Source organism: Amphiprion ocellaris, chromosome 3, assembly GCF_022539595.1.
Source record: "Amphiprion ocellaris isolate individual 3 ecotype Okinawa chromosome 3, ASM2253959v1, whole genome shotgun sequence".
NCBI lineage: Eukaryota > Metazoa > Chordata > Actinopteri > Pomacentridae > Amphiprion > Amphiprion ocellaris.
The window spans coordinates 5,874,574-5,896,657 of NC_072768.1; the positions used below are offsets into that span (position 1 = coordinate 5,874,574).

General features: G+C 38.6%; 1 protein-coding gene across 1 annotated transcript in view; it reads left to right on the forward strand.

The window, feature by feature from the left end:
- pdhx (pyruvate dehydrogenase complex component X) overlaps positions 1–22,084 on the forward strand; it is a 32,491-nt gene that overhangs the window by 1,707 nt on the left and 8,700 nt on the right. The window contains exons 2-8 of the mRNA XM_023263218.3: positions 2,701–2,784; positions 4,992–5,092; positions 10,981–11,189; positions 12,595–12,693; positions 18,477–18,645; positions 19,278–19,425; positions 21,511–21,569. Coding sequence (XP_023118986.2) covers positions 2,701–2,784; positions 4,992–5,092; positions 10,981–11,189; positions 12,595–12,693; positions 18,477–18,645; positions 19,278–19,425; positions 21,511–21,569 — 869 coding nt within the window. The remainder of the gene's footprint in view (positions 1–2,700; positions 2,785–4,991; positions 5,093–10,980; positions 11,190–12,594; positions 12,694–18,476; positions 18,646–19,277; positions 19,426–21,510; positions 21,570–22,084) is intronic.

Consider the following 22,084-nt stretch of genomic DNA (forward strand, 5'->3'; position numbering starts at 1 on the left):
AGATAGATAGATAGATAGATAGATAGATAGATAGATAGATAGATAGATAGATAGATAGATAGATAGATACTATATTCGTCCTGGGGAAATTCAAGGTTTCCAGTAGGTGACACACGTTACATTCAAGATAGGTAGGGAAAACAGCGTTCAAAGGAATATGCAATGAATGTTGGTCAATAAATTAGGGTGACAAAATGCTGGTATTCACAAAAAAAGCTGTACCATTGTTGGTATTATGCTAAGGTGCGAAATTGCTGGTAATTATTACAATGAAATAGAGTATAAGAAAAATTCCAAAAAAAGGATTACAGCGTATGACCACAGTATCTAAATCACAAGTTCCCTGACATTCAATACAAAGCAAATGCCTCATGGACAAATTATTAGTTGAAGTAATCAATATTCACCTCATCAACAGGAACAGGGAGAGAGTAGAGTAAGTAAATAACCTTTGGAAAGAGAAACTAGAGAATAGTGTGGAAAAAAAGGTATGAGAAGCATGAGTTAATGGAAATTGAAATATATTGAAATATTCTATACTGAAATATGCTGCTCGTGACTTCAGTTGTTAACAGAAAAGCTGAAAAAAATCATAAAATTAAACAAATTATAACAATATAAATAAACAGGAGAATACATACAAATAAAATTTGCTTGTAGGTAATCTAATTAATCTTCAGATTTGTTAGGTTTTTCTGTGTATTTTTTGTATGGTCGTAGCTTTAGTTATCAATTAGTCAGGTTTAATATCTGTAATTAATAATAAATATTAGGCTCTTAGCTTTAATACTGAAATTAGTTAGATTTATCTCCATAGTTCACATGTAAGGTCTTATCTTTGTTGTTTGTCATAGTTTCATAGAATTTTGCAGGGTTTAAATCCATAATATTAAAATGACTTAGGTAAATTCACACCATAAATAACATTGTAATAACTCAACCTCAATATTCAAACTTGGCTTAATTTGTGACAGCAATCATATTTTTGCGCAACAGTTGTTGCTTTGAATGTGCTGCATAAATAATAGTAACTTTACTTGACTGTCTTTATTGTAGATAGTCGGATGTGCCGTAGCATAAAATGTGCAAATATAGCTAATCACATTACCAATGGCTCCATTCCAGACTATGCCAGGAAGCAGGGAAGCAAGCATTTACAGCAGCAGCTTTCTGGAACTGGCTCAAATAAATGAAATGACCATCTGTTCAAGTCTTAATGAAATTTGTGCAATCCTTTTATGATATTTCAAAGTGTACACCTTGGTAATTTTATTTTATCTCTTGTTGTACATTCGAGATAGAATGTTATACTCACACAGACATACACAGAGAAGTATACAAAGTTTCTGCAGTTTGGCTACATATCAAAGAACCACTCCGGGCAACTTTTGAAGACAAATAAAAACATTCTTTGAATAATAGTTCTGTCTGATATTATTTTTTTTAATTTAGTGTACCTGTTGAAACTTTTCTTTTAATACATTTTTGTATACCATAAAGCTCAAAGAGAACGAACACTGCCCAAAACATGTTTTTGTGTGAGAGTTAGACTTACAGTTATAATTGTGCTTATGAGAAAAGAGTCAAACAAATAAATATAAACCAACCAATTAACGTGTTTCATAAATATTGACATTATTCTTATTAGATGCTGAGGAAAAACATAATGCAGCAAAAACTTATTGCAACTGACATACTTGAGCCTTGTGGCTTTGCCAAATATCCAGCAGATGGCAGCATACAATAAGATTACAAACCAAGTCTTAGTCATGTATGTGTGTATGTATTCATGTATGTGTATCTTAAAACTTGCTTTATAGTCTTTCTCACAGAATGTATTTAATTTCTATGGCAAATATTTAAGAAATGTGTGCCTGTGGAAGTGGCATCATATGCCATAAGCATGGTTGTTTTGATTCTGTTTGAAAAGTTTAGGTCACATATAATAAAAATGCTCAGAAGTCCTTGACAAAACCCATTTACACAACCACCCCATTCTCTGCCACATTCGATTACCTTTTCTGTATTTTATTCATCTAATATGTACCTTATCCTCTATTTTTGTACATTATAAATGGCAACAATATTTGTGCAGTTGACTGGATATGAAGAACGCTTAAAACAAAGAGGTATTTCTTTTGAGTTGTGCCATGTGTGAGTGATAGACCTGGCAGTTCTTTTGTCTGCAGCACTGCAGACTAGCTGTAGTAAAGCAGTGATCCCTCTGAAGCATGGATGTCTGCTTTGTTCTGGCAGCCTGAAGACCTAGTATCCAACCCAGTGCTGTGAGCCGGTTGAACTCTGGCCTTCTGAGTGACTGTAGCTGGTAAAAGTGGGAAGCTTTGATGGTGGCTCAAGGGCCTGTAATAGTATGAGTGACTCTGCAGCCTCTGGTATAGTGTCAGGCAGGATCACAATTCTGTAAGTGATTTGCTAGCATCCTTCTTTCTTAGTTACAGTGTCTCATCCTGTCATCCTCTGAGGCTTTGTTTCCACCTAACAAGGCTGCTACTTGTTACTTGATTTATTTTGACAACCACATAGTTGAAGTTTGCCTTTGACCTGGCTTGTAGGGAGGTTCTGAATGTGATTTTTTTTTTTCCCTTGGGGGAATTATTTTACTTTACTTTATAGTCTGATGACCCTTGACAGTGCTACTTCCTCTATATAATGTTATCTTTTTCTCTTTGTATCCTCTAGGTGTCAGCCCACTCAAAGTGGAAATGCCAGCTCTCTCCCCCACTATGGAGGAGGGAAGCATAGTCAAATGGCTGAAGAAGGAAGGTAAAGGAAGCACACGATGATATAAGACTTCCATAGACTACTCTCATCGTTGCACTCTTCTACTTGATGCCTTGTCACTAACCTTTTAAAGTACCATGTATTACATTGTGTTATCAAAAAGGACAGGTGTCTCCCTTTTTTGTACATGTAATTTCCCCCTCTTGCAATGGCTATGTAAATTTGAATGCTCACTTGCAGTCAACAACCCCTGCATCTGTACATGAGAATCAAAAGCTCAGCATTTCTTTTTTCCCCACAATGATAGAGCAACAGCAGCATTTACCATTAACTCGGTGACATGGCTTTACTTTGTAAGACAGAGACCTGAGCAGTGGAGCACCTGAGGGCCTCTGGTGGCTAATTGACTCAAGGATCACAGCAGTCACTATTCATCACTGCTTAGCAACTCTGCTCAACCAGGCGCCTCAGCCACACTCTCATTTATCTGGAGGCAGCATGCTGAATTCTGATTGGCTGGTCTGCTGTGTTGCCATGTGCTACTGTGACTTGGGGTGAGATTTGTACATGTGTGTGGAAGTGAGAAAGCGGAAGAATGATAAATTCTCAGCGACAAGAAAAACACATCCTTCTTTCATTTGCACCATAAATCAGTGCCCATAGGTTCGTTACAGGATTTTAAGAGATTAATTAAAAGCACTTATATTTTTATTACGTATTATATCGTATTAGATATTTTTTTTAAAAGATACAATAACATCTTGTTAAAAGAAATTATTTTACTGTGAAGTAGACTGCTTATGTTTCAGCTTTTGAATAAGCATTCAAAGAGCAGAGGCATCTATCTGAAATGGTTAAATTAGCAAGCAGTTCCCCTTCGCTGTTTTGGAAGGGAACATTTCAACAATAGTGAGAACATTTTAGCATGCTCCTTCTGCCAGCACAAAACCTGGTCTGCATACCTATGTAGTCTAAGTATCTTTTTTTTGGTTGTTGTGTCCATTGCATTCTCGTAGTGCAGAGCTGAAAAGGCCTAGGGCGACTGTTTAATCTTTAATATTGCACATCAACATCACACCTAACCCCTGGGGTCATACGGTGTTAAAGCCTCATACAAAGCCAATCTTTACTCGCTCTCAGGGGCTCCCAACATCAATACTTCCTCTGCTCTTTCAACCTTCCCCCACCTACAGTATCCAGATCTTGTCTTCCCTTGATCAACCCTGCTTTTCCTTTTTGCTTCAAACACATCAGTGTACCCTAAACAACACCTATGAACTCAGATTGTTTTAAACTTTATTTTTCTTAGTTTATTAAGTTTTTCATTACTTTTGTTGTAGCATTGTTTTTGAGTTTCCTAGTCTTTGCTACATACCCAGCCGATGTACCCTCTTACCGCATTTGTGATCAGATGTCAGATCTGGATAACCCTTGACCTTTATCTCATCTACCTCACCTCCTCTTAGCATCTTAACACATGGGCATATGTCATAAAGAGGATTCAATCAGTCTGTGCCTGCTCTTCACTGTCTACCTGAAACAGATTGACACCAACTGCCTGTGGCTAGATTGTAATCAAAAACATTCTTAAACTCATACATTAAAATAATCTTTCCAACCAACATTTTCCTGTGCAAATAAACAACAGTAGTTTTCCTTTCTCTTTTTTCAAGGAGCTTATAACATCCATTTATTTATGTATTTCTCCACTGGAAGCCCATTTTAGTTGTATCTCCTACTGCATATATGAGCATGCAAGAACTGAACCAGTGGTTCCTAATTGCCATCCTCTTTTATTGCTAATCAGATGATAATATATTCCAGCTCTTTCATGGAATGGACTGCTGGGATTCTAAGGATGGGCAAAGATTTCACCTTCTATCAGACACGCTGTGTTTCCGTATCTCACATTCTTTCCCATGAAACATTGATTAAGCTCTTCATTTGATATGCTGAAGCCAGACTAGATATTTTCCTGCTTAACCTTTTTGTCCCTTCAATGGAATTCTTTAATTTTTATGGCAACTAATTTGTTCTATGTGTGGTCAAAGCTCCAGTGAAAGAGCAGGTGTCTCTGATAATTATGATTCATGCGTTTCCAATAACAACTAAAATGAATCATTTGCACTTTAGCTAAGGTCAGAAACCGCTTGATAAGAAAAACACTGTTTGAGAATTGGGTTCATAAATGCCAAACTGATGTTTACTTCATTTTGAAAATTCTCAGATGTGTTTCTTCGCTTCTACAGGTGAGGCAGTGGCAGCAGGCGATGCCCTTTGTGAGATTGAGACAGACAAGGCGGTGGTTACCATGGAATCTAATGACGATGGTGTCTTGGCAAAGATACTGGTGAGTGAGCAAAAACACGCACAGACCTGTTCTGCAGGAGATGATTAGAAAAGAGAATTTATTTGCAAACGCCACTGTAGACAAACTTAAGCCGGGAATATGGTTTTGCTATGTAACACTTAAACGGTGAAGTTTCAGGGTGTGTTTAGATGATGTGTATTTAAGTGTGTGCAGTAGTTGGTTAGGTTTTGTTTTGAAATCTGTTTATATTCACATAGGATATCACTCTGTTGATATTTGTGAGTCTTTCGGGGTTCATTTGTTGCCTATGCTAATTGGCTATGCTTGTTAAATCTGTTTCCCCATACAATGACAGCAAAGCTTAGACAAGGTGTCTTCACTGACAAATATTTCTCTCTTTTCATCCCGTGCTGTTTGTTGTTTGGATTTTTAATAGGCTGCCATAGACTGAGCGACCAGTTATCCTTCCATCAGTACTCCACCACGTTTGTCACCCAAAACAGAAAGATGATGCTTTATCTTATTTTGCTCCTTGACTCTTTAGTGGTAGACCATATTACAGTATGTGAAGTGGGAGAAGACAGAGGTCAATAGTTCTTAGTAATTTAAGCATTTTAAGTTTACTCTCCTAGCCTCCTATATTTAAAGACTGGGGGATGGCGGTGAGGTGTTTTTGCACGCACAAACCACTACTCCATGTCACAGAAAGTGCCTTATCTAATTATACATGTTCCATGGCCTTGTAATTTTGGACATGCTCACGTTAAGGTGACGCCTGAGTGGAGCAGGGTTTAATTAGGCAATGTGTCTGTTTATGAAATCTTGACCAGTAAATAAATACACAGCCAGTCGGCACCAGCAAAATCACTGCACAAATACACGCCCAGATACATTGTCAGTTAGGAGTGTACCGCGCACTCAATTGTCAGCTGTACACAACAGGCTTATGTCTCATTTTTCATATCTTTCACTTTACTTGCTTCCATTCTTTCACATTCCCTTACTCCATCCTTGTCTCAGCTATGAGACAAGGATGGAGTAAGATGAGGTAGTTTCCATAGCAACCACTCAGGAATTGGGGGTAGGGGCTTTAGCTGTCAGAGAAAGATGGTCTGCATTAGATAAGCCCCCTAGCACTTCCCCTCTCACTCTCTGTGAGTATGTGTATAGTTAATAGGAAAAACAGCAGACATTGGCAGTTTTTCAGTGATTTGTACACTCCCGGTACATGGCATGGCAAATGTGGCGTCCACTTTGTCTGGGTCAGAGCACATTAGCCCTTAGTGGTGTAATTGTGGCTCTCCTAGCACCCAGTAGGTTTCTAATTTAGAGGCTACCATAATTACCTGCCTGTTGCCAAATGCCTGGACAGGCTGCAGTAGACATGGAGCTTGCGCTCCACAGGGGTTATTTATGGGGGTCAAGTACTGCTGTGGCCCTCTACCAATTTGTAGCCATGGCTCTTGGGATAAGAGAACAGAGGATAGATCCTGCTCATATTATGATGTGGAGGTTGGGTGTTGGGACCACAAACACTATGAACACAGATTACTGTATCTCATCATCCTCTTACGGGGTGGCTCTACCCTGACCCGAGGAATTCAATCTGTAAATCTTCCCCAGGTACAATCAATCATAGACTCGAGGAAATGACACCCATGTTTGCAGATACATAGATGCACGTTGGTCTGCTGTGTTCAGATATTTGTAAACTTGAATGGTACTGAGCATGAAATGAATAATGCGAGTCTAGAAATGGAATGATAGCTATCAGATGGTAGTTGTAAGCAGATTAGTTGGGGATTGAGATCATATGTTAATAGCAGGGAAGATTAATAGAGACGTGCGTGAAAAGGTGAATTGATGAAGATGTCCAACACATTCTGCGGCGGTAACCTGTCAGTGTCCCATTTATCATTCCTTTTTCCATCCTCCTCTTTTCATCTCCACATACTGTCATCCAAGGGATCAATTTAAACAGCCATGTGTCCTCTAAATCGGTTGTTAGAACAAATCACTTTCTATCCTTGTAGAATTCTCAAAAAGGCTTAACAGTCCCTCTATCTTTTGTTGCTCTAGGATTTCGAACCAAGTGAATTTAAATAGAGTCTGTGGCCTGGAGAATATCAGCAAAAAGCTGAAATGAATTAAATTACAATCCATATTTTTTGGTACAGAAAAGACAAACATTGCATCAAGTAAAAGTCATCGAGTCTGAGGTGACACATTGTTTTTTAATTGCATCTAGCCTTCAAAGAAACCAGAAAGAACAGAGAACAGTAGAAAAAAACAGGATTACAAAGAGAAGTGTTTGTTATCGTTGTCACAGGTCAAGAAGTGACCTGTGACTAAGCTTTTTTGATCGTTTAAACACAGAATACTGCGGCTAAGGTTAGAAAGTTAAAGATGCCCAAAAGGAATGAACTGACACATGAGCTACAGCTTGAATTGTGTGTTTTTGTGATTTTATGTGTAAGAGATTACACTGCGCTGGCAGGCTGTTGTTGCTGCAATCCGCTTTGTGCAATATCTGTCATGCTTTATTGATCAGAGACAAACCATGTCTCACTGGCTAGACAAGAGCACTTTTTTCTTATGTGCAAGTCTAGTCTAAATCCATGTTCTTTTTCACAAATAAACCTGCTCACGGTGCTCTAAGTGCATGCGCTGAACATGGTCCAGTGTCTCCTGGAACCATTGAATCGCAAACCTGAAATGATGTAATCATGTTTTAATGAATTATTGCTCTACTGACAGTATTCAACAACTGATTAAAGTTAAAATGAACACGAACAATTGTCAAGGCTAAGCTTATTGTAACTGAACTGCTGAGACTCTCAGGGGGCTTGTATTGCTTTATCATAACAGTTTGGTGATAAGTAGGTTAAACCTCATAAATGGTCTAGTCTGATTTGTAATATCATTAGCCTTGGGGATGGGCTCTAGAGAGGTCTCTGTAGAGCCTAATCTGAGATGCGTAAGACTTTTTTTTTTCCACAGCGAGAATGATACCCCATAGAAAAGGCAGAACTGGATCAGCCTAGCAGGCTTCTTCCATAGCTGTGAGGACAGAACATGAAGACCAGGGATTACACGTTACCCTACCCATTACTTTATTTAGAAGTGGTCAACCATTCATGTCCTCATTTAATAGGACATTAATAGCAAAATAAGAAATTTTAATTAAAAGTGACCAAATTTGTGCCTTGTGTGCATGATGCAAAAACATGGAACTGGCCTAAAGTGTGTGATTTAGTATTACACCATGCTCCCTAAGAGTGTAGAGACTGAGAAGTTTTTCATAGTTCAATTGTATATGGTGTGCCAGTCCAGACACGAGTGCATAAAGGCTGTGATGAATAAATATTTATAATTTGACGTGTTCACAGTGATGATGGGATTATACTGCTAGCTTCTTTTTCTTTTCTTTTTTTCTGACAGCTGCTCTTCCTTTGGCATAAATGAAATCAACTTGGGCGCACATAGGGGATGTTTTGAACCACTGCGAACACTGTGGTGTAACCATAATTTACATTTCCTATAGGTTTCTGTGTTGTCTATAGCCATTTGGTGGCAGTCTTGAGCCCCACTCCACTGCAGTGTACTAACAGTTTGTTTATGCAAATAGCCTCAACACATACAGTATATGATGCATGTGATTTTACTGTGAGAATCCACCCAAGTGTTATGGTAGTGTTTCAGCCTTTCAGAGCTCACTCTGATTGTTCTTTAACATAATACCCTTTAGAAATTACAACCGCCTCTGTTTTTATATATGCGCATCAAATCCTGTTGTCTACATGTACACTATTTTAAGTTAAAAAAGGGGGTTGGATGAATATCTGACAACACTGTGAACAAGTTAAGAAATTATCTGTGGGTGGTTGACCCTGGGAGGATGGGAAGTGGCTACAAATAGTACTGAGCATGGAGAATCTACTGGAAAACAGAATTAAATTCACAGGCGTACTAGCAGTTTGACTGAAAAGCGCCATTCTTTTTGGCTGCTAGTCACCCTACACTTGCAAATGTTTTTCCCAAAGGATTTTTCAAACTAAATTTGCATTCCACATTGTTGGATGTTTGCAAAGTAATTTTTGGTGGGTTATCCAAATAAATTTGTGATTCTGCGCTCTGTGAGATGTCACTTCTTTTTTTATTTTTTTATTTTTACACTGGGCTAATTAAATGATGCAATCTTTTCTGATCATTATCTGTACACTTTCTGACAGTTGCATGTTTTGCTCTTTTGTGGCTTTTAAATAACGACACGTTCACATCCTTGCGGTCGGTTGTTTTCTCTCTTACAGAGAATGCTTTCTCTTTTACACAGAAAAATCTTGAAGGCTGTCAAACAAAACATCACATTTTGCAAAGTTGGTTGTGTAACAGTACCACAGTTATTGTAGGAAATGTTTGTTTCTATTCTCTGCCATGGAAAAATTCTTTTGACACGGAGAAGCGAGATCTTGGTGGAAATTTACAGATCTCAGGATTTCCCTGAGAGGCCTTTACACTTATCTTCATCCATCACCTCCCACTGTCCAAGAGATGTGCTATAGAGTATCCTTAGAAGTAAAGGTGAAAGGTACATCAAGGTTAAAAAAATACAACAGACTTTTTTAGGTTCCCACCAGGCCTGTTTAAGGTTTCTACTTTATCTAAAAGCTTTGTCATTAACACATTTTACCGTCTGAGTGCAGTGTCGATGTTTTGGAGAGTATATTGTTCCTTTAGGTTAGTGTAGCTTTGGACTTCATCATTTAGTTTGTTTTTACAAGCTATGTCAAGTGAGCCTCAAATGTCTGTCTGACACAGTTATTTTATCATTTATTAAATTGGTAAATGTTAGGATTCTACAACAGTGTCTTGAATTGCAGGGCAACTTGGTGCAAATTGATTTGGAGCTTTATCTTTGTGTGTTTACTTCCATAACCTTGCTTCTAGACAGTTAGGTCCACACTGAACTAAAGTAGCACAGAACAAACGTGTAAGTACAGTTCTTTCTACTAGTGAGCGCAGGTGTTCATTTTCTGCTATTCTTTCCAGCTTGGTGGTTGTGATTATTGGAGTGCTGCTTTTGATTTTGCAAGCCTGCTAGTGAGAGGGGGTGGGGTGGAATATTTTCACAACTTCGATCTACAATTACCCCTTTAAAATTACACTGTTGAATTGAGAACTTATTGGTTAATTGTATTTTTATTTTCTTTTGGTTGACTATACCTTTGTATTTGGTCAGTTGTTCAGAATAGCAGGTTATCATCTCTTGATTGATCAGTGATGGTGCTGGATAGTTGAATACAACAGCACAGTTGACTGCTTCTCCTCCTCCTTCCCCATCTACTTCTCCACCTCGTCGTATTGAGCTAAGCCTTGAAGAGACAGGTCACGAAGGGGATATCTTTTGAAAAGTGATGAAGTGCAGCAGTCCAACCCTCTGTCTTGCGCCTGGCCTTTCATTTAGACTGATCAATATGTAAGGAACAACGCCTCGTACGGTTTGGGGAGAGTAGCAAAAGACTTGCAATGGATTTGGATTTCTCTGTAACAAGATAATGAATCAATGATTGACAGCTTTGAACAGCAAGAAAACATATTCAGCGCACTGAAAAACCTATTATAGCACAGTTAGGTTGTCAGTAAGCAGTAGGAAATGAAATGATGTCAATGAGAAGGCATTGTCATTTTTCAAGAGGTTCCTCTAATTATGGCTATCAAATGATTTATCTAAAATGACCACTGGTTAATTGAATAGCTTCAGTATTACATTCTCTTCTTCTCTTTTTTTAATCCTTTGCTTTGAAATAATACCGTAAGAGTCCTTCACCTTTATTCTAGCAATCTCAGCTGCAATTACAAAGCGATTGAACTAGTTTTGCTAATGTGCCACCCTCACTGTATAAGTGCCTCTCTCACCCTTTTTACAGATGGAAGAGGGTAGTCGCAACGTACGCCTTGGCACTCTCATTGCCCTCATGGTGGAGGAAGGGCAGGACTGGAAGCAGGTCGAGATCCCCGCTCCAGATGCTGCAGCTCCATCTGCAGCTCCACCTGCTACACATGCAGCCGCTCCCCCAGTTGTGGCCCCTGCTGCTCCCTCTGCACCTCCTCCACAGAAACCTGTCACGTCAGGACCGTGGGTGGTTTTTTTTTTAGTCCTCAAAGTCCTCAAATTCTAAGTGTCAAATCCTACATGTCAATAGGTTTAGAATCATTTCACTAAAACCTTGAGAGGGAATAGAGATCTATATACTCAGCTTTTGAGTTGCAGCGGTTATGGACATCTACACCTACAATTTAATCATCTCAACAGAATATAGTTTTTCCACTAAATAAGCTTGATTTTGTTTGTATTGACTTTGTTTGTACTGTCATAATGTTGTTTAAGCACTGGATTTTCAAGTGAGCTAATACTAGTGACTGATGCATTTATGGCCTTAGGTCATGTTTTTTGTTTGGATTTAGAGTTAACATTTGTCACCTATAGGGATTTTTTAAAAAGTGACAAGAGCTAAAGGCTTTGTTGCTTCCAACACTGTTTTGATAGATATGGTATTCTTTAGTTGTATGATGGACTTGCACAGACAAAAATTTGACACGAGTGAGTAGCGAGATTCAGTTAAGATACAAAAGGAATGAAATGAAGATATTATCTGTTTTTGTTCAGAATAGAGACCTGCTGATTTCATGTTCTGCAGTGTCTACCAGCATCTAACATGCTGAGTAAGAGGATGTTTCTCTGTCCACATTTAAAAATGTGCGAGATGCTACTTACCTCTATTTACACAATAAATACTAAACAAAAGTAAAGTTGCTGCTACCCAACAAACAGGGCCTATTTGTTATGCAAACATTTTAAGCTCTCCATGTATTCAGACTGGCACCTTTCAACATGAGGTTGACAGGAATGAAAGATGAAAAGTGGATAAAAAATGATTATTACGGGGCAGGTACAGGAATGGCATATGTTGAAGCAGTCAACCTCCGTATTACTGATTGAAATTTTGAAGATTAACATCAGTAAAAACTGCCATTGTACAGCTTTGCCTTGTCTGTACCACTTATGAGCTGTAAAACAGGAAATAGCACTATGTCTAGCACTGAATTTCTTGGGCTTTCAAAGTTAACTTTGGAGCTGTTGAATATAAAGATGCGTATAACACTGTATACTGTCAGTTGACTTAAACCATGCGAGTTCAGTACTACTATCACTACTAGTGTAGTCTGAAGAGTAAAATGTATCACATTAAACTCTACCTGTGGTACTCAGGCTGAGTAAAACTGAGAATAAGATTGTATCTGAGTTAATCAATAGGCAATTTTCCATTTTTCTTGAGTGCAGGCTCATATTTTCTTAACATTGAAAGCACTCAAAAGGCTATAAAAAGCTGTTGCTGTAGGAGTCATTCTGTTATAGTCCTTGTAAGTACATTTACTAGTTATTTGTTGTTATTCACACATTTTTATCAGAACATTAAGATAAAGAGAGGTCTTTAAAGCATATGTATAAAATTGCGTCACATTCTCTCTTCTTTGTACAGGTTACGCCTGAGTCCAGCAGCAAGGCACATTCTGGACACCCATGGTTTAGACCCAAAACTGGCCACACCCACTGGACCAAGAGGACTAATCACTAAGGAGTGAGTAGCTGAATGGATTAACTTTAAGACACACTGTATGCATCCTGCAAGTATATAGGGTACAGAACTTCTTTGCCATCTTAATACAATGCTTCAGGGCCCAGTCTCGTTGTAAATTACATATGCCAGTTTTTGCTGGAAGCTGTACCAAATTATAATAAATCATCACAGCCTATTATTGGATTAATACATGACACATTAAACCAACCAACTAGTGCTAACTGAAAAAAAATATTTTCAAGACTTTTAATCTTTGACCTCCTGTTTTTGCTGTTTTGCTGTTGTTTGTTTGTACTCTGGGTGAAAACCTCCCAAACAAACCTTGGATAATGGATGATGATTATATTGACTAAACTGTCTGTTACTGCTCCATAAGATGATCATCCATGCAGATGAATTTAACAGCTCAAGAGTTAGTCTCACTTTTTGCTAACGTTGTGGTTCATTTGTTTACAGAAGGAGTGATGCATCAGCAGTGGGTGCTTGTTTAGTCTGGTAACAGGTCACCATGACATTACGTTAGCTGTGGTGTATTTCTGACAGGATGTCAGTCTGAGGAAAGCAGGTCATAACCCCAGTGTAGGCAGTGTCAACAAAAATGTGGGAGAGACTCGGTAAGTGATAAAGAGGTCGTTCAGATTTTAGGTGTTTCAATACAGTAAAGTGGTGAATTCACATGACAGAAAGCTGTGAACACACAAACGCATGGATACACACGCACACACACACACACACACACACACACACACACACACCTCTAATGGCTACCTGCCGTCAGCGGGGACCTGATTGAATGCTCTCGTTACCCACCTAACACCCTGCTGGGGAATCTCATTAAGCAACTTCTGTCGCCATAGCAACCCAGTCTCTAGGACCCACTGGTGACCATAGAAACGCAGACCATATGCTTCCAAGGGGGTTGTTAGACAGTTAAAGCGAAATATATATGAAGTTTCCTAAAGCAACTATAGAGAATGATGATTCCAGTGGATTCAGCGAAGCCTTTAATCCTTGTTTTATACCCTGTTGTAAATGTAACAGTATTTAGAGCTTCACCATGATTTATGTTTAAAAAAGAAACACCCTTCTTATCAGTCTCATTATCAAGTGCATTTACTGCACCAAGTGCAACTCATATTCCCACTGTAGTAGCCGATTTATCACAGTGTTTTTAGTAGTCTGTTGCTATGTATGTTCCCCTCTGACTGTGAAAATTACAAATCAAAGCTCAATGTACAAAAATGGCTTAAATAGCAAGCAGGGGACCATCTTCAAGGGGAGGCATTTTTGAATATTTATATTTGCTGTTTTTAGTGTAAAGTGGTAATTAATCATCTAGGTTCATAAACATGAGCGTGCCGTGTTCTTTAAAGGCATCAACGTGATGTCAAGGTTTTGAAGTTTAAATTGTTGAATTAGTAATGCAGTTTTAATTATATCCCTGTGATTTGATAGGGTTGCTCAGATACCTCCCTTTAAACCCTGTGTTTGACTCAAGATTTGCATGAATGGTTTGCCAGCCAGTTCACTTACAGACACTTAAGCTGCCTAATTAACTCAAAGTCTTCAGAAGGAAAAGCTGATGCTGAAGGAAAACCAAGGACGGTTCTGGGAGGCGAAAGACTCCGGACGCAAAGAGGTTGAAGACAAAAAAAAAACTGTCTCCTTACTAAAAAGGCCTTTCTTATGTGAATGATGTGCTGTTGTTGACCAGAAAAAGAATCAGTACAAAGCTTTATTTGTACGACACTGCCTAGCACGGGAATAGAAGGTGTAGTTTTCTATTTTATGTGGAGGTTTTTTTGTTTTTTTGTTTTTGTTTTTTTTTTTAAAGGTGCACTTTGTTATGCCATATATCTAATAACAGCTTAATTGATGGACATATACAACTATAATTTAGGATCTTGTTGAGAAAGCATACTAATTTAACAGCATTTATTTTATGATGTTTAGTGTAATTACAAAAAAGAAGTCAACTCATGGGGTATGTGTTCCAAAATGCTGTAGACTGCCAGTGCACCTACCAGAGGAGGCAATTAGTCAGATATTCTTTGAACTAACCAAACTGGAGTGAAAATGTTTATACATTATAATATACATACTAGGTAACTGAAGCCAAACATTATGTGTGAAGACCTCTTTTGCCAAATAGACAGTATAGGCTAACAAAAGTACACTGTGAGACTGACACTGAAACTCCCTGTCAGAATAGTTTCACATAGACTGAGGTCCTTCATGTGGGGTCAAAAGCAGAGCTAATTTCCTTTCCTTTGTCCTTTGGCCCATCAGATAAGCCTGAAAGCAGGGAAGGGTACCCCTCCCATTCAACCCTCGGCAGTGGTAAGGCCCCTCTATCTTGGGCATGAATAACGGAGGTCACGCAACCCAAGGATGAGATCATTGCATGTTACATAATCACCAGCAGGGCTTCAAAACAAACAGGATGCATAGAAATACTAAATACATTTTTCTGTCTTTCACCTCCTATCCTTTCACGTGGTCATAAATAACAGCACGGTGGTGCTAATGTTCTCAGTGTTTTTTACTTTGAGCCATGCCTCTAGTGTTTGTTCATATCTTTCTATAGGCAGCCTAGATGCATGACTGTACCCTCTGTAAATGCAGGGGAAACGCTGCTATTTTTATGTAATGGATGATTCCCTCATTTATGAAAGAAGATAGTAGAAAGAGTAGAAAGTACTTTGTTTCAATTTTTATTACCACAGATATGTCACAGTGCGTGTTTATAGTCAGAAGCGTTTTGATTTCACTGGTTAAGCATTAAGTATTGCATTAGTTCAGAGGAACACACAGTGATACCCTTTTAAACATTAACAAGGAAGCCCTTTAAATCTGCCGCCACCCTTCCTTGCCTTTTTGCTGTGATAATGCATTTGAGCTAGCTTTAGTGTAATTACACATTTGGTCACATCAATTTCTTGCTTTTTAAGCATCACTAATATACAGATGTCTTTGGCAGGGAATGAATTGTAACATCCCTACTATTTTTTATGTTCAGCTTCCTACTGCATAGCAGTTTACTATTGTGATCACAAAAACTCGCAAAGAAAGGGTTAAATAGCAATTGAAGCTGGCCTTTTTTTTCTTTTTTTCTTTAATGACATGTTTGACCTTGACCAACAAAGGTATTCTTTAAGAGTGAGAGGCTCGCTTGTACCCTGGGCCTCTGGCATGTAAGGCATGAGAGCTGTGCTTCAGCTGAAGGTGTAACTTAAATTATTAAACAGAATATACAATAACATAATTTTCCACCATAAAATACTATCTTATAGGAGTCAGTGTATTAGCTGTTACCACAGTGTAAGCTAATACTATGTACTGTGTTTTGTTTTGTTTTTTTTTTAATAAAAGATTGAAAGACAATCTTGTTAATGCTTTATAGCAGCATGTGAACATCAGCCATATACTTTTTATAGGTCTTAATTTGTATCAAAACTCATCTTCTTGCTGCAACATTTAACTTGAAAATTACACCACTTTTTGTGGCAACTTTGTTAAGGGTAAACTTGAAATTTTGACACATTTGTATCCTGTTTATGTTTGTTTTACTGTGCGAATGTGCTGTAAGTGTACTCAGTTTGAATATGTGATGCCTCCCTAGTGTTATTACTTAAGCCAGTCTCTTCAATTAATGGTGTTAGAAAATGAAAGGACTAAAGCCTAGTTTTCTGTTACACACTGAACTCACTTTCAACAGTAAAGGGTGAATTAAATTGCCCCAGAAGTCAAGATTGTCCATGCATTTTTTTTTGTTACACCCACCCATTCAGTGGGGTTGTTTTTTATGCCTACAACAACCCTTCTCTCATCTCAGCCTGTCCTAGGTGGCAGCACAAGACAAAGTATTCATGTGCTTCTGTGCACTGTTGGTTCTTGAGTTATGTGCGTGTGAATGGGAGTGCTGCCTTGTTCCCTTTTTAATATTCTAGTCACCTTCTCCTAGTCTTTCAGAAGCTTCTTTGCCATGGCTGTCAGTAGGGGTGTAAATGGTCGGTTTGAAACCACTTGCCAGCCGGATACACAAAACGTATCCATGGTGTCATCGTGAAGTGGTCCCTGTGGTTTGCTCTACTTTCATTTCATAACAGAAACATTTTGTCACTTTATATAAGGGATATTCCTAATACCTTGTGGTGGTGGAACTGGTGACAGCTCTGTATCAATGAACAGTCAGTGTAATTCTCTCAGGTTAGCTGGGGGATTTCCAATTTGCTTCAGTCCTTCCACAAACAAATACCCCTATCAGTGAGAGAAAGGGAGGAGCTAGTGTGCTAGAGGGAATTTAAAAAAAAGGGCAGCACACAGAGGGACAAGGAGAACGTAGCTGTGGGGCCCAGACTGTTTCTAGCTGCACAGTAAGGTCAGAGGCAGCTGGTCCAGACAAAAGACTAGATGCATGTGGGTAGGTGGACCCTTGTGCACTGAAGTGGAACCACAGAGCTGCAAGCAGGCACACCTGATACCTGCCCCTCCCAGCTCTTTTGCGGCTAAGACCAAAATTAATGGGACGAAAAAATCCAGGGCAGATTTCCTAGTGCACCGTCATTCCCTCCCTCTTTACCTTTCTCTTTTCCCCGTCAATCAGTGCTCAATGTAACAGTCTGTCACATTCTCTCCAGCCTCAACGAAACAGTGCCCTATTATACAGAAATGCTCCCTATCATGTCCAGCAAGGCGGTGTTCAGTAATTGTTATTATTCCAATTAAGTAATCGTTTTGAATTTTTACTGCCAGTTTGACATAATAATATTCCAAGTTAGGTGTGGGATAATCCACAAAGGGGAAGTATGCAACTTAACATGAGTTGTCAGAAGTAATTAACCAGCTATATTTTATTGTAGTGTCCATGGCTCACCATGCCAGTGGGAAGGATAATGAAGCCAAGGTTTTGAATAAGCTTTTCCCCTGCTGCAGCTGACACCTGATCCTGCCTGGCCTGATGGTGTTTGCGACTAGCATATGATTCCCATGACACCCATCCACTGGCGGATAACCGAAAGTTACCTTTCTACATGCCTGACACAAACAAAACCCAGATATAACCAGCAGACCACCACTTATAAGCCAACAGGGAGCATGGGGGTGAATAATGCATTGTTCTGCTGCTCATTTTAGCTATTGTTGTTATTTCACACGTTTAATTTATTTATAATGGTCAAAGTAAAATAGAGAAATTATGACATATTTAATTTAGAATAAATATTTAGATGTTATTTATATTGTGAAAATTTGGTCATTCCAAATGAAAAACAAAAAAAGCTGAAAAAACATGATGAAATAAAATAGTTTCCTGAAAGCATCAAATAGCATAGTTCTTCTGTTTAACGAGCTGGGAATAAACTAGTGTACAAGTACAGTTCAGCAAAAAGTGACCCAAATAAAGTTGAAACAGAAACAGTTGATTCTGCAGAATGTTTTGAAACAGACAAGGAAGTATTTGTTCTCATGTAAATGTTTGATTGAATGTGTGGTAATCTCTCATTCACATAATATTTGCCACAGGTCTGAGCCAGTCTTTCAGAGTGTTTAGTGTTGAACCATGTGTGGTCTTGTTGACTGGCATAGTGGTTAAAAGGTATACTTCTAGCTTTTTGCACCCCTTTTCAGAATAATATTAAATATGTTTACACATTATATTTTATACAGGTTACAACTTAATATGTACCATTAAAATACATCAATGCGTCGTCCCCTATCGGTGTCTGTTCCATGTTTGATTTCTTCCTTTTTTTTTTCTTTTTTTTTTTTTTTTACTTTCACAGAGATGCACTGAATCTTTTGAAGACATCTCCTACCCCCAAAGCGATGCCAGCCGCGGTTGCACCGGCTGCCCCAAGTCCTGTCCCCACCCCGGCAGCTACACCTCCTCCTCCCCCAGGCAGCAGACCCAACATACCTCCTCTCTCTGTACCAGGGAAACCAGGAGCACCGGTGAGCATTCATCACAATCTCTCTCAAAAACATGTGATAGTTTCTATTTAGGGGTAGTGCAGAGAAACTACAAGACAGCATTTAGCTGTGAACCTGGTAACAACAACCCATCTTCCAACTTTTGCCTTGTGTCACTTCTGGCTAACAGGCCCTAATTGAATCTTGAGTATTCCGTGTAAATGTAGCTGGTATCTTTCCTGTACAGGCCTGTAGTCACATGGTAGATAAATTATGATAGACGGTTTATTTTGATGTGTCTGTGGAACAGAACAAGCATCATAACCAACAAACTTTGATCCTAATCAAAGATCTTATCTCCAACTTACGTAGTTATTAGTCATTTTAGTGGTTTATGTACCATATTAAATGTAAAGTATGTTACATTGGCGTCAAAGATTGGATCTATAAATAACCAAGCATATACATTATCCCAATCATAAGAGCTCCCAGTAATAAGCTTGTCATTAGCATCTTTACATCGTTTACCTCATCTGTTGGTTGGAGCGATTCATCGCTCGTGGATATATCAGACCGTCACTCATTTTCTTTTGCCCTATCTTTCCTTGTTTCCTCTATCAAAATGCCCTTTTCTCAGTTATTTACCTACCCTTTCTGCTGCTTGTCTTCCTCAGGGAACTTTCACAGAGGTCCCTGCCTCAAATGTCCGCCGTGTGATTGCTCAAAGACTAACCCAATCGAAGACGACCATCCCCCATGCATATGCTTCCATTGACTGTGACATGGCTGCTGTCATGCAGCTGCGAAAACATCTGGCCAAAGGTAAAAGGCTCACAAGACTTGGAGTGAATGTGTATGCATTAGCATAACTCTTCACATGTGCATGTTAGCATTGTGTCCTCAAGTAAAGGTCTGAGTACAATTTGGAAGGCAATTTTTCCACGAAGATTTAGATTTCAGGGTTTTCACATGACTGCTCATTCATGTGTTCAGAGATCCTGTGGAACATGTCCTCTCTGTGTTATCATGTTCCTTTGGCTCAAATCAGCACATATGTCTCACAGAAAGGGTGGCTTCTTTTTACTGATAGGGGGAAATTGATGTTTATATGCAGTACTTTGCAAATGTTTTGGACACTTTAAATGTTTGTGTGCTTATCCATCAAGCAAAACATCAGGGACGCCTCAGACAGATGCTGTGGCCCCCACAGAACATTGTTCTCAACATTGTAAAGTCAGACTGGGATTACCATTGAGACAGGCTAAATCAAAAGAAGAACTGTGAACTTCCCCATTATGCTTGGAAGAATGCACGTACCAACTACATAGGAGAAGTAGAGCTGTTTAAAAGGCAAAGTGTGGTAACATCAAATATTGACTTTATTCTGTTTACTGCACTTTGTATGAAGTAACTTAATACATAAAAAAAACATTCATTTTGAAAGCATCCATTGTGATTTGCCCTGTACGCTTTATATAACTCTTGTTTGTGAGGATTGCTCAGCACATGTTATGGATGGATGAGAGTTCACATGTTATCAGGGTTATAAAGTGGGTATAAATTAATTGTAAATGGTTGAATTCACATTCACAATCTGCGCAACAAAATGAGGCTCTTAATAAGAAACCTTCAGGTAGTCATATCCGCTGATGTATCTATAATATTATCGTTTTCCACATTAGATTAACAGCTAACTTGAAGTAGCTGCAGTTTTACAGTTCAGATACAAATCAATATGCAAATTCAGTGACAGAATTCAGTAGGAAAGGAATCAATCTCTGTTCAGAAGTTTGAGGTGTACAGTTGCTACTTTGTCCTTAAAGGATTCTATTGAGGGTTTGCTCTTTTCTTGTATCACTATGTGATAAATGACAGTATTTAAGATAAAGAAAAGTATGTGTGAGGGCAAGGACAACACACTTGTAAACCACATTTTGGGAAGCAACTCTTGACTTTCTTAGCTTCGCGGCCTTCCCTAACGATGGTTATTGAGCAAACCACAGCTTCTTGTGCAACAAATATTAGAATGTGTGTAATGTGAAGGGAGGTTTACACCACAACCAGAGAAAAGGGAACAACGTTCATGTGTCCCAACTGTTACTTTTTCAGTGCTTTGCTATATTCAAACAAAACCATATTTATCATTAATGTCTATGTCCCCTAGGTGTATTTAATTTTTCATGTTGATATAGCAATAGTGCCTCTTCTGTTAGCTATTTTTAAAGATTTCGTTCAATACAGTATCGTGTAATTGGCTTCCTTTAGCTTAACGTTGCCTCGGTGTCAAACGAACAGTAAATCTGTTCTGGTCCTGTCTCTGATGGAGGAAATGCGACGGCCATACCAGACCTATTAGCGAGGTTGTGTGTGTATTGGGGGATTCTCTCTCCGGTTGTTTTTGCGAGCTCTCATTGTTCCGGAGCAGCGCGATTTCACGGTTAGCTCATTAATCATCCCACTCACAGCATTCATAACTGTCTGGTACTGCACTATTGGACACCGGTAGGAGTTGGCAGTGATGCCAATTCCAGCCCGCCTGACCCACTAGTATCACACATTGAGAGGGGAGTGGAGCGAATGCGCATGACTTTTCGAGATGGGCTGATTCTGATCAGCTGAAGTTTACAACAACAATTTTCTTTCCAACTGATGGCTTTTGTAGTGTGTCATTTATTTGCAAAAGTTTGAAGTGTCAGCACTACCATTTTTCAGTTAGAAATTTCCTCTGTGTCGGCATTTTGTCACCCCATGCTTGTCTTTGACCCTCAATAGGCATTTAGGACCACTGCTTTTAGGCTGTTCAGCCATCTTCTTATCTCAGTTCTGGTAATAGGCAGAAATTGCAGATGATGATTCCTTAATCACCTTGAAAAAAGCTTACAGACTGTGTCTTCTTTGTGTTTTCAGAACAAATCAAAGTGTCTGTAAATGATTTCATCATCAAGGCAGCTGCTGTTACACTTAAAGTAAGTATTGTCCGGAATCCCTTCATCTGTTGAAATTTGTTCCTTTAGCTTTTGTCATTTTAAAGTTAGAGGTTTTGTTTGTTCATCCCCCAACCCTCTTTTTTTTAATCTAATTTCATATTTATTTTACTATTTGTGTACAGATATCTGATATTTTATCTTTTAGTGTTGAACAAAGCATGTGGGTTAGTTGGACATTGTAGTTCAAACGATAAAGGATTTCTTAGGAAACAGTAAACCGGTTAATAAAATATAAACTATGGGATACCTATTTCAGAAATGTCTGTTTACAGCATTTATGTACAGAAAGATACAGCTAGATTTGAGGTATGTGCTGGAGTCATTTCAGGTTAAAAGTTGATGCTGTCCTCCGATAATTTAGTTATTCCAGCCAAGAATGTCTCACCACCATCTCATAAGAACATCATTTTATATCACTTAATATAAAATATTATTTCTGCTTCAATAAATATTTGCCAGCCTAAAGCATGTCCATGTATCAAGAATAATGGATG